General features: G+C 36.9%; 1 protein-coding gene across 2 annotated transcripts in view; it reads right to left on the bottom strand.

Moving 5' to 3' along the window:
• Positions 1 to 6709: 6709 nt before the first annotated feature.
• The window catches only part of PHIP (PHIP subunit of CUL4-Ring ligase complex), a 106550-nt gene continuing 101417 nt past the window's right edge, over positions 6710 to 11842 (bottom strand). Inside the window, exons 39-40 of one of the 2 annotated variants that reach the window (XM_082049330.1) lie at positions 11441 to 11602; positions 6710 to 9093 (exon numbers count right to left, since the gene is read on the bottom strand). In XM_082049330.1, coding sequence (XP_081905456.1) covers positions 8450 to 9093; positions 11441 to 11602 — 806 coding nt within the window. In that variant the 3' untranslated portion in view covers positions 6710 to 8449. The remainder of the gene's footprint in view (positions 9094 to 11440; positions 11603 to 11842) is intronic. The other variant, XM_082049331.1, reaches the window with a different exon arrangement.

Genomic DNA, 11842 nt, shown 5'->3' with positions numbered 1-11842 from the left:
TAATCCTTCCCAATGTACTTGTGCATTCAGATAAACTGATGTCACCGAAGGACAGCAGTAGCAGAGTGCACACACACCTCGCTCTTCATGTTGAGATTCTTGTTGGGCAAAAATTTGCATTCTATTGAAAGATGCTGGCATGATCACTAATTAAAGAGTTCCCCTGTTTAAAGTGATTTTTTTCTGTAAATGTCCTTATGATAATATCTTGGTGAATGGGAAGCTTTCAACAGCTGTATTACCTTTTTTAGCAGTTTGTGGCAGCTTGCCCCACCCTGCTTCATAATAAAGCAAATTCCAGTTTTAAATTAGGGTGCTGAAACATGGGAAAAAAAACCCACTAAGTTTCTCCACTGTAGGACACAAATCAAGTCATTCTTTCTAATTTCTACTAGTTTAGTCATATTCTAAACTAGCTTTACATATTAAGAGACAGTCTTTCTTATTTTGAATATCCTTGTTCAAAGCTAAATTCAGAGACCTGAAACAAAGCACAGATTAACAGATAAGGCTGTCTGCCCCTTGAATACTAACTAATATGTAGCTTGAACTCAGTATATTCAGGAATATGCCTCTGCAGAAATTTGGCGCTGAACCAATTTATTACCTGCCTCTGCTTGTTTCCTCTCTCATTTTTTTTTTCCTCTCCACTGATGTGCCTACAAACTAAAGCAATATGAGAGGCAGATAGGACCAATTTTAGGTAAAACCTCCCTATTTCTGAGAAAGAGAAGCATGAAGGAAACTTGTATGACTGTTATTGGATTAGAAACTGCTTTCCTTAATTCACTACCCTGTCCTCCCTTCAGCGTGCACACAGATTTCAAAGTACAAGAGAGGATTCATAAATCCTCACTACACTCCTGTAAAAGAGTCAATTAAGCATCTTGTGAAGTTATCTAACACAGGTTTTCTCAGAGCTAGAAAAACAACCTGATATTTTGGGCTTTGAGTGTTGTGTCCACATGACTAAAACGCACAAAAATTATATTTTGCATGCTAACTTTGTGTACAGTAACTCAATCATATGCTATTTGAATTCCAGTCACCTACTATGTTGATTGCTGCTTTTAGTTCTCTGGCACTTACTTTACTTTCACATGTGCTTCAAATAGAAACATTGATTAGTTTTTAAAGCCATTACACTTTGCCCATTTGTCTTTGGGAAAAATGATGGAGACACTCTTCTGTGAAGCTCATATTAATTGCTAGAGCAGGAAAGAATACAGGTTTTGGTTCAAGAACTTTTCACTTTGAAAACAAAATGGTCAGCTTTAATGATCATACATAATTTCCTTCATTTAATAAGCATTATGATCTAACAGGCATAACTGGTATTAACAAGACAATGAACCATTAGTAGTGGCACAGTCAGCATTGAGCTGTCACATACCAACGTTTCACAGCATCTGTTAATCCTAAGTAAACTCTTGATTCCTGCTCAAAGTAAAATAACCACCATAGGTTTCAAAAGGACACCTGTCACACAAGTGAAGAGAAAACTGGGATATGATTGTATTTTAAGGATTCTGTACAGAATTACACAGAAGAAGACCTTTTAAAAAGAAAGACTGTAGACTTTTTATAAAATCTCCTTTAGAAGAAACAAACAAAAAAAAAACCCAGAACAGCTTAAGACTGCTCACAGTAGCAGAACTAAAACCCTAGACCTGTGGTGGCTTGTTTTTGGAACAGCACACCACTATTATTACAACACTGTAGTAGTGAAGATGCACATACCATAAAACTCCCACCTTCAATACTTACCAGAAACATGGAAGCGTGCTGTATTTTCAGTATCCTAAAATTATTTCTCTCCAAGCAGAACATGCCGATTACTAAAACCCACACGGATACTTCAGACAACAGAGGCTTTTCCTCATATGCTGAAACAAGTGTTGTTTTTGTCACAGACTCCATGGTGGACATGTCTGGAAAGCTACAGAGAACTTGGTTTGATCTGCTGCGACCACTCCCCGTGGCTCAGCAGGAGACGTAGCTGAGAGGTGAGTCACTTCTTCCTTAGGATTTCAGATAAGGTACTTAAGGATGAGAAGATCATCCGATAAAAGTAGTAACAGGTGAAATTAAACAATCCACATGGTGCAGTATTTGAAATACCAAACATTTCTTTTGTCTCACGCATTTGGAGCAGAAACATGTAGATTTAAACAAACCAACCCTGCAGCACCAGGAAACAAAATACATCCCATATTGACTTTCCTGCGCATCACCTGTCTAGGGCAACTAGAGCTGAGGCCAGTACCCTGCATGCAGGAAGAAGAGGGACTTCTCTCTGCTTGGTTGGTTTAAGCTTCTTCTGGAGTTGCTGGGAAGCACAGATTTCCAGAGAGATTGGATGTAGCTCTGGTACAAACAGCTGTCACCTGAACAGAGATGACTCCTTGGAGGATGAGGGGTACCCTGCTGCGCGTGCAAAAGTGAGATAAGGGGACTGGTAACACGGCATCTTCAGTGCCAGAAGCTACTGCTTTTATGTTGCCTCCAGAACTGTAGTTTTTAGTGAAAAATCCTACAAAACAGCAAATTTTGATCTCTATCAGAGTGTGCTTTGGCCGTCATTTTGTCTGCTCCCACATAAGACACTATACCATATGCTGCTCTACCATATTCCACAAGGAATCAAAACAAGCTGATTTTAGGCTGTTCTGAAGAGCACACAAGGAATTGTCCCATAACACAGTAAATCACTAGATAGAAACAAACACTGTTGGACAGCTTAGAAAAACATGTTTTCTATTTATTTAAAAATAAGTTTGTAGTTACTACATTGCAGTGACAGTAATTCTTACACATACATTCTAGTTTGTATAAAAGGATTCAAAGTATTATGCATCAAAACTAACATAGAAAGTGTCCACATAACGGTAAAGAAATTTCCAATCCATATGTACAAAAAGAAAGGGCACTGTTATCCTGGTGAGATACTTCAGGTTATAACATGATAATCCAGATTTCTGGAAGGAAAAAGCCTTGATAAAGCTAAAGAATTATAGTTTTCAAAACTGTTACTCATTACATACAACAGATTTGTGGTTTACATAATTCTGTACAAAATAGGCATAATTTTTAATCTGAAAATGTGTCAGTTTCAAAATTAACCTTTCTAGGTCATTGCTTTGAAGTTGAGCTTCATTCTATACATACGTAAAACATTATGACAGAATTTAATTCACACGAGATCATCATCCAGTTGTCTGCTACACTTCTGCAGTTTTAGTATGGTCCAAAAATGTAACTTCTGTAGGGTCTCAATGTTATTAGCAAACCAATACACACAGTTGTAAGCACGAAATAGTACATGTACATCATACAGGCATGTGTATGTGATAAGTACTTGTATTTCTTTCTACTCCTAATTTGTATGACCTCATGCTTTGTTTTTCAGGGTAGAAATCCATCATATAGTACTACCTTTCGTCCCTAAAAATGTATTGTTTGCATTATTCAAAGTGAATTTCCTGATGTATTTATCTGCATTAAAAAGGATGCACATGACTCTTTGTCTCACTACCTACCTCCTAAAAGCTAAATTTATTCACCTTGATTTTATTGTAGCATATAAGGTTTCTCTCTAGAGTGCCTTGAGGCTGTTATAACCTTGGGGAAAATAAAAAAAAAAAAAAAAAGAAGCAGCGCTAATCACCTTTTTCTGCAATTTAAGATGTCTTTTAATTTCCCTTTCCTGGTGTGTTTCCTCCTGTACCACACTGTAAAATGACACGGCAAATTCCCACATTTAAATTAGCAGAAATGCAAGAGCACCTAGAGGTTAGCACTAGTTTAAAAGCTGCCTGTTATTTCCCCCAGACACAGCAGGAAGTGTACAGGCTGTATCCCTGATTCAAAAACTGGGAACTACGTAAGCTGTCAATACCAGATTTGTTATTGGAAACACATTGTCAAGCCTTGGCCAATTTTATGAAGTTTAATACACTTTCTTCTGCATGTGAACCAGCATGTATATACAATAATTTACAGCAGAAAACTAACAGCCCTTTTATCAGCTGAATGTCTAGGTCCCCTTGGAAACCAATCTGTTACAAGAACTTCAGGGATAAAAGAAAGCATATTATGTAGTAATTTCACACAGCTAATTTGTCTTCATTAGGTAGCAAACAGAAAATGAGCTTTTGCTTTTTCTAGGTGGGGTTTTAAAGCCCTCTACCTCCTGTAACACAGCACTGTTGCAGAATTGTATTTAAATTATTGTTAAATGCACAACTGTGTTAAAAAAAAAAAAGCAAAAAGAAACATTTGAAAAACTACTGCAGGCAAAAATACACTACTTTAGAGTAAGGTAAGGACTCAGGACACTGTGTAATTATTGTGGTCTGGCTATATCTTGATTAACCAGCAATATGTTAAAATTATCTCAGCAAGATTTGCATGCTTCAAATTAAATGCAAATGTTGATGAAGGTGAGCTTAAAAACCTAACCTCCAATCTACTATGTAAGTGCAGGGTGAAAGGGTTCCATCCAGCCTACTGCTTTTATAGAACCATTCAACCATTTAACATGCGCCTAAATTCAAATTACATGCTAAAGCATTTACTTGTAATCATCGATCCAACAAATGTGAGCAAAAGATTTAACAATGTGGTGTAAAAATTGTAACGAGCTTGAAGTTACTGAATAGATGGTATTTTTTGTGTTATGTATAGTCTTTTTTTGGTAAGGCAAACGCCTCTGGCACGGATTCAGAATTAGTACTTGAAAATATTTGTACAGCAATACAGTAAATAAGTTGTCTCTACACTAACATTTATTTGTTTAATAAATATTAATATCCTACGTGTTGCATCAGGGTCCTTTATCAATTCATAGTTTTACAAATATTAAGCCATAGTAATATTTAACTCAACCAACTCAATCTTACAAGTCTATCAACAAACTGAACACACGTACAAACCGGACACTGTACAAATAAACATACGTAAATCTATATCACAGCAGTCTAATCACTGGAGGAAGACATTTGTCTGTAAAGCTGTATCACTGGTAACTGCCAAGTGACAAAAAGCTCTAGTTCAATATTGACAATGAACACTATAGTGGTAAAATTTAAGTTCTATTCCCAGAGAAGATACTAACAACAGAAACAGACTAAAAAGTTGTTAAGTATGTAGGCACAGGCACAGTGATTTCTGTTAAACACTGAGAGCACACCAGTAGCACAGAAACAGAAGATATTTCCTCAGCGGTAGTGAGAGAACACATTTAGTAAGATACCACTCACTGGTGAATACCAATTTTAATGTTTTTCAGTATAGAGTAGAAATACCAGAACAGTATCCTCATATCCACATCAAATAAAAATGAATTTAATTAATCAAACTGCGTTAATTGCTGCCAGGTCTGTAAGATTGAGTGTATATGACTATGAAACGATCTAGTATTTACAATGCATATGTGAAACAAGCACATGAGATTTTGATACTCCATTTTCTGAACCAGTTGTTAGGTACTTAGGATGCCATTATAAAACATGCATATAACGATAGTTCTTAAAATTATTTCAGAGCACTGATCAATAGTTTATTGCTCACATATAAAAACTTCAGACTTTTAAATCAAAAGCTCTTTTTCTGTGTTGATACACTCATGTCACAACAACTTCAAATAACATTTTTCCCCAACCAAAATGCACAGTCTGATGGTGACTAAAGTCTCATAAATAAAGTTCCCAACCTAGAGAAATTAAATTATAAAAATATAACTTTTAAATAAATCTGGTATTAACTCCTAATAAACTTTTAGCATTGATTCTGTTTTAAAAAATGACCCAAATTATCCACAATTTATTTTAAAAAGAAAAACCATTAGTGTGTCTAATATGAATAAAAAATTATTGGCTAAAGTCACCGATATTATTGGGTGGGAAGCAGTATCCATGTTTGGCAGGTAAGGCCTTCTCGTAAAATTAAGATGTAAAATTTCCTACCTACTGTTAAGGGAACACATGTTATTTCAGTTTCCCAAACTTACTTACAAGGTATTTTTGATATATAAATACATACATAAACATGCCATATAAAACATTATTACAAATGGAGTAAATACAGAAGCTGAATTTTGATATAATCTATTTCTTATATTACAATGCAGATAACATCAGGAAATTACACATTTTCAAATGATTGCCTTCATCAGTGAGATTTGACAAAATTACCAAGTAGAATCAATGAGCTTTGAATTGTGATGCTGTATTGCAACTGTACAACCATCGCTTGTTATCTTTCCATGTGTTTAGTGATTCCAATTTAATTGAATGATAAAGAAATACTTGTTAGAAAAAATAAATATACCAACAAATGAAATGCAAACTAATCCCTGTTACCCGAATTCATATCCATAACAATTCAAAGAGGATCTGGAAAACAGTTTAGTGATTTTTTGGTAGCAAAATGCGTAATGAACTACATAAAATCAGGTATGGTGGATAACAATTTGCCATCCACAGTAGCATATTTCTATTCCTCTTGGTGCCAGATACCAATGACCTTTGTTCAAACATTTAACTTTTTTTTTGGTAACAGAAAATAAAGGGTGAAGAATCAGGCCTCAAGTACATATCCAGAATCTGTGCAAATTTAAGGACTTAATTCTGTATGCCCTCCCTTCCAGATATTGCAGATGACATTTGTTAAAAAAAAAACAAAACAAAACAATTAAGGGTGTACAGAATTGAGGTTTCATTTCAGGTTTATTTTTTCAACTAAGTTAGGGTCACACCAATAGAAAAAAAAAATCTTTCACACTACCCAAACTCCCAAAATAATGCATAACCGGAAAGTTTTGGTTACATTTTTGTACCATACCAGATCTCAGAAAATATGACTCCTTCTGTAATTTTTTTCCTTAAAACTGGACAATATTTTTTAAGTGATAGAAAATGGTATTAAAGTTTGTTTGTAAAGGTATAAAACAACTAAATGTACCATAAACAAATAAATAACTGCTTTTTTTTCCAGAGCAGTACATATAACAATACATTCCCCTAAGTCATATAGTTATCATTTACAATAGACAACTTAATTTTACTAAGGATGCAAGAAATAATAGAATACAAGGCACAATCATTAAATGGAATTTTTCTTTAGGGTGTATATTGACTTATGTCAGCGTGATATACCATAAAAAGTGCAGAAAAACACAATGTGCAATGAGACCACTGTATAAAACATGATTGCATAAAAAGTGATTTGGCCTTTTAACCTTAATAATTGAAAATAACCAATCTTCCCCTTAAAATTAAACTATAAAGTATGACATTTTAAAATTTATTTTCAATTCTAGTGCTATCTAAAAAATCCTGAAAAAAATTTATACCTGGGTAATATTTTATATGTACGTGTTTATGTATATATTAATATATACACATACACTCTTCTTTGTAGGTCATTTTAGCCTCTTAAGCATGTCTAAAGTTGTAGAAACAACAATCAATCTGGACCAGAAAGTAAACATCATAATTCCACACCTGTCCTGTAGTTTCCTTGAATCCTTTAACCAATTATACATTTTGTCTAAAACATCTCTGTCAAAGGACCCCACCAGTGCATTATTTTCTACCAAAAGTACCAAAAAGGATACATTTCGAACAATGTTAACAACTCACTATTTAAAACAATACACAGCTTTATCACTGCAAATGGTATGCTGTACTGACACTCCAAAAGAAAAAAAGGCTTTCCACTGCACTGATTCTCAGTCTTTGGCACAATAAACAGAGATTTAGTGATTGATACAAGAATCAAGGTCTGAAAAATTAGACATCAGTCAAACTTTTTCCAATGTGGATACATATATATATATTTGTGATTACATTTTTGCTATGTTTGGCAGAACTTAGATAAACCAACAGCCTGTGCTAGGCTTCTTTTGCAGTTCAATGTTCCATCACAACTGAAATTAAGCATTTTCAGATTAGCAAAGTTTGGTATTTTTGTGTTTAATAGAAATGTAAGTGAATTTACTGCCACTTTTTGCCAAAATCTGCCTTCCTAGGCAACTTGACTTCACAATCAAAGTGTACCTACTTGGTCAAAAATGGACTTCTGTTTTCAGTTTGTGGCATTCGAAGTTCTATCACCTTTTTTTAATCGTGTAGAGATACTACGTACTACTCGAGCAGAGTAGTTCTCAACTCCGTACACCAGTCAGAAATTGCTTCAATTATTCTCAACTGTGAACAAAATGACTGTTGAAATGCATAACCTATTTGGAGGGCAATAAATAGCAAAAGTTTAAAATATATATTTCTTTCAAAGAATGTTCTTTCAGTTCATTTTTTGCTAAATTTTTCTCCCCAAATCAGAACATATTCTTCTAACCCATAATAGCAGCAGGGAAGCAGAAGTCTGTTCTGCTGTTCCTTTATTGTACCTGCTTCATAGCATTCCGAAGTAAAACCCTTGGTAAAAATTACCAACCAATTAAATTAGCTTTTGCTTTTTCAGTCAACTTTCGGACTCTGCCTCTGCTGGATGTTCCAAAAGTTAAGGAGGTGTCTTCAAACAACAGCTGCCTTTGCTCTTCCTCAGAGTCATCTTCATTGTAAAAGGCTGTCCTCCTACCCTGGTTTCTAGTTCTCATGTGAGGTTCAGAGTCTTTAAGCTCTTCAGACCCCTCCTCCATAGGCTCATCTATCTTTTTCCTCCTGCTTCTTGTTTGCATTTTAACATTCGCAGGAACTAAAAGGTCCGAGCCCACCTGATGGGTCTTCATCTTTCTTTTTGGCTTTCTACCCCCACGGCCTTTTTTTTGTACCAAGTCTTCCTTCATATTATTTTCAGAAAGAGAATTGCATGCAGTAGAAGCAGAGGCTTCTTCTGGTATGTCCCTTGCAGTCTGGATGGTATTCTGCTCTGCAACCTTTTGCTGTTCAAGAATTTGTAGCTTTTTTGGTTTTCTGCCTCTTTTCTTGTGCACCACTTCACACGTACTGTTGTTAGTCTCCACCTTCGGTTTCCGTCCAGGACCTCTTTTAACTGGAGGTTTCGAAGGCTGTCCTCCATGTCCGTTTACCTGAATGCTTCCTGACGCCAAAGCATTATCCTTGCAATCTGCTGTAAAGAAATGAGAGTATTTATCACACAACAGATTTGCAGTTACATCCATTTTCATACTGCCTTAATAAAACTCTTACTAAAATATCTGAATGGATTCACAGTGACTGCCAATCTGTCAAAATCTAAGGAATCCAAAGTCGAGCTCAAAGAACTTCATGCCAGTAGGCAATGAGGACTAACTTCTGGTTGGGCTTAGCTCAAGGTAGCTTGAGGAAAGAAAAAAAACAAAGACAACAGGGAAAAGGGGGAAAAGGGGGAAAAGGGGGAAAAGGGGGAAAAGGGGGAAAAGGGGGAAAAGGGGGAAAAGGGGGAAAAGGGGGAAAAGGGGGAAAAGGGGGAAAAGGGGGAAAAGGGGGAAAAGGGGGAAAAGGGGGAAAAGGGGGAAAAGGGGGAAAAGGGGGAAAAGGGGGAAAAGGGGGAAAAGGGGGAAAAGGGGGAAAAGGGGGAAAAGGGGGAAAAGGGGGAAAAGGGGGAAAAGGGGGAAAAGGGGGAAAAGGGGGAAAAGGGGGAAAAGGGGGAAAAGGGGGAAAAGGGGGAAAGGCAGGTGCTCAAGAAGCATTGCTGAAAGGACTGGAAATGCCTCACAGCAGGTAATCTCTGGAGAAATAAGTTTCTTTCAGCCTGAGGTAGCATCCCATTATAGCCAGTTCATTAGACCAGGGTTATTTCAACAACAATCAAGGAAAAGGGTAGAAACATGAGACTTAAACAAAACAAAAAAAGTATGCAATCTGCACAGATTTCTCACATTAACAGACACATGGCAGAAGGCATTTGCTTCAAGACTTTTATGGGCTATGAGTTTTTCTTAGGTGAGTGGTACCTAGCTTCCTTGGTGGGGAATGTCACAGGACCCCGATGGAGATGTTCTGATACCACAGCCTTTGCCTGTAACATGACCAGGAGCAGACTTGCAGCCAGCATGACAGTACCTCCAGTCCTTTGATGGAACATCCATACACAGCTTCTGCCGTGTTCAGATGTGCCCCATCATGCACTGAAAGCACAGGCCTCCATTGTCATATGAATAGATATACAGGGGAGAAGGGATCACATCAACAACGTGCAGATTGTTGACTTCTGACATGACCAACCATCCAGTCATGTAATGGGCACATTCTTTAGCCATGCAGTGAGGCCTTTGTGAGAAAGCTTGCAAGGAATGGACATATGATTTAACTTATCAGATCACAAGCTTCTTTTTCAGAAGCATGGAAGAGTAAGAAAGGCCAGATAATCTTCAGGGAGAGGAGTACTACAATGAGTAAACAGATTAATCAGGTGAGGCTCAATTTCCAGACTACTGTTTCTCCATCTTCAGAGTAAAGTTGCTTAGTGGATCTAGCTGCTTCACAGCAGCTTCATAACAGTTCAAAGCTCCTTCATCAACAGGAAAGCTTTTATGACTAGGAGATCTTATTTCAGTCTCCACAGTAGCTTTGCATTTTAAGGTATCCTGACATCAAAAGACCATACAAGTTCAGTCAGAAGATTACATTAATCTACGTCTGATCAATCCATACAAATATACTAAGCAGAAACAGTAAACACTGCATAGTTCAGTTTTGCTGGGGCAAAAAATGAAAGAACAAAGTTGCAGCTGGGATGCTCTGATCTTTATCCTCATGGTTGTGGAGAGTGTCATCACACTCAGTATTACTGAGTCAAATATAACCCATGTTAAGTTTTATTAGGTAAAACCCACAGGGTTTAAAGTGTGACCCTACAGAAGTCTGCTTTGGAATCTCAGAACTCATAACATGATCCTTGTCATAACTTCAATCACAGAATACCAGGTTGGAAGGGACCTCAAGAATCATCTGGTCCAACCTTTCTTGGCAAAAGCACAGTCTAGACAAGATGGCCCAGCACCCTGTCCAGCTGAATATTGATAGTGTCCAATGCTGGGGAATCCACCACTTCCCTGGAGAGATTATTCCAATGCCCAATGGTTCTCATTGTGAAAAATGTCTGTCTTGTGCCCAGTCAGAATCTCCCCAGGAGTAACTTGTACCCATTATCCCTTGCCTTTTCCATATGACTCCTTATAAAAAGGGAGTCTCCATCTTCTTCGTATGTACAGATATGTTAACATATCAAAATTGGCTAGACAACACAGTTATCACACCATGGACATGGTGTTAAGAGCAGTGAAAAACATGTTAATTTATCAAGAAGGAAAACAACTGTGACTGAGTTGTTACATTAGACTTCCATATTCTGCTAAATCATAATGCATACTAATTTCCCCACCCCCAAATTATCACAAATAAAGTACAAGAATACAGCCACCACATCAATAATTGGGGAGGGGGCGGGGGTGGAGTTCCAAAGAACTCTGTACCTTGTTGATTAACAGTGGAGGACTTTACTTTGCGCTTGATTTGCTTCTCTTTCTCGGGATTTTCTCTTGTGGAGTTATTCCTGGTGTTATGACTGTAATCAGACTGACTAGGGATTGATACAATATTCTGGTTCTTGGAATGTTTGGTTGAATTCTCCAGTACTGGAAGGAGAAAAAGGAAAAACAAACAATTATTCAAGTTAAGTAGTTTTTTCCACATTCAATCTTATCTGGCTAAAACACAAGTCATGTTCTACTACAAACAAACGATTTGAATTGGTGATCTACACGCAAGAAAGCTTCCTGGATAAAGTAACAGCCTCAGTTTTCCTCCAAAGTACGTCAAAGGCCCAACAGCTTGAAAACAGAACCAGTCTTAACAAATACATTAATATTTCCAAA

Source organism: Streptopelia decaocto (genome assembly GCF_964273445.1).
Source record: "Streptopelia decaocto genome assembly, chromosome: 3".
Taxonomy (NCBI): Eukaryota; Metazoa; Chordata; class Aves; order Columbiformes; family Columbidae; genus Streptopelia; species Streptopelia decaocto.
This window is presented reverse-complemented; position numbering and strand designations above follow the sequence as displayed.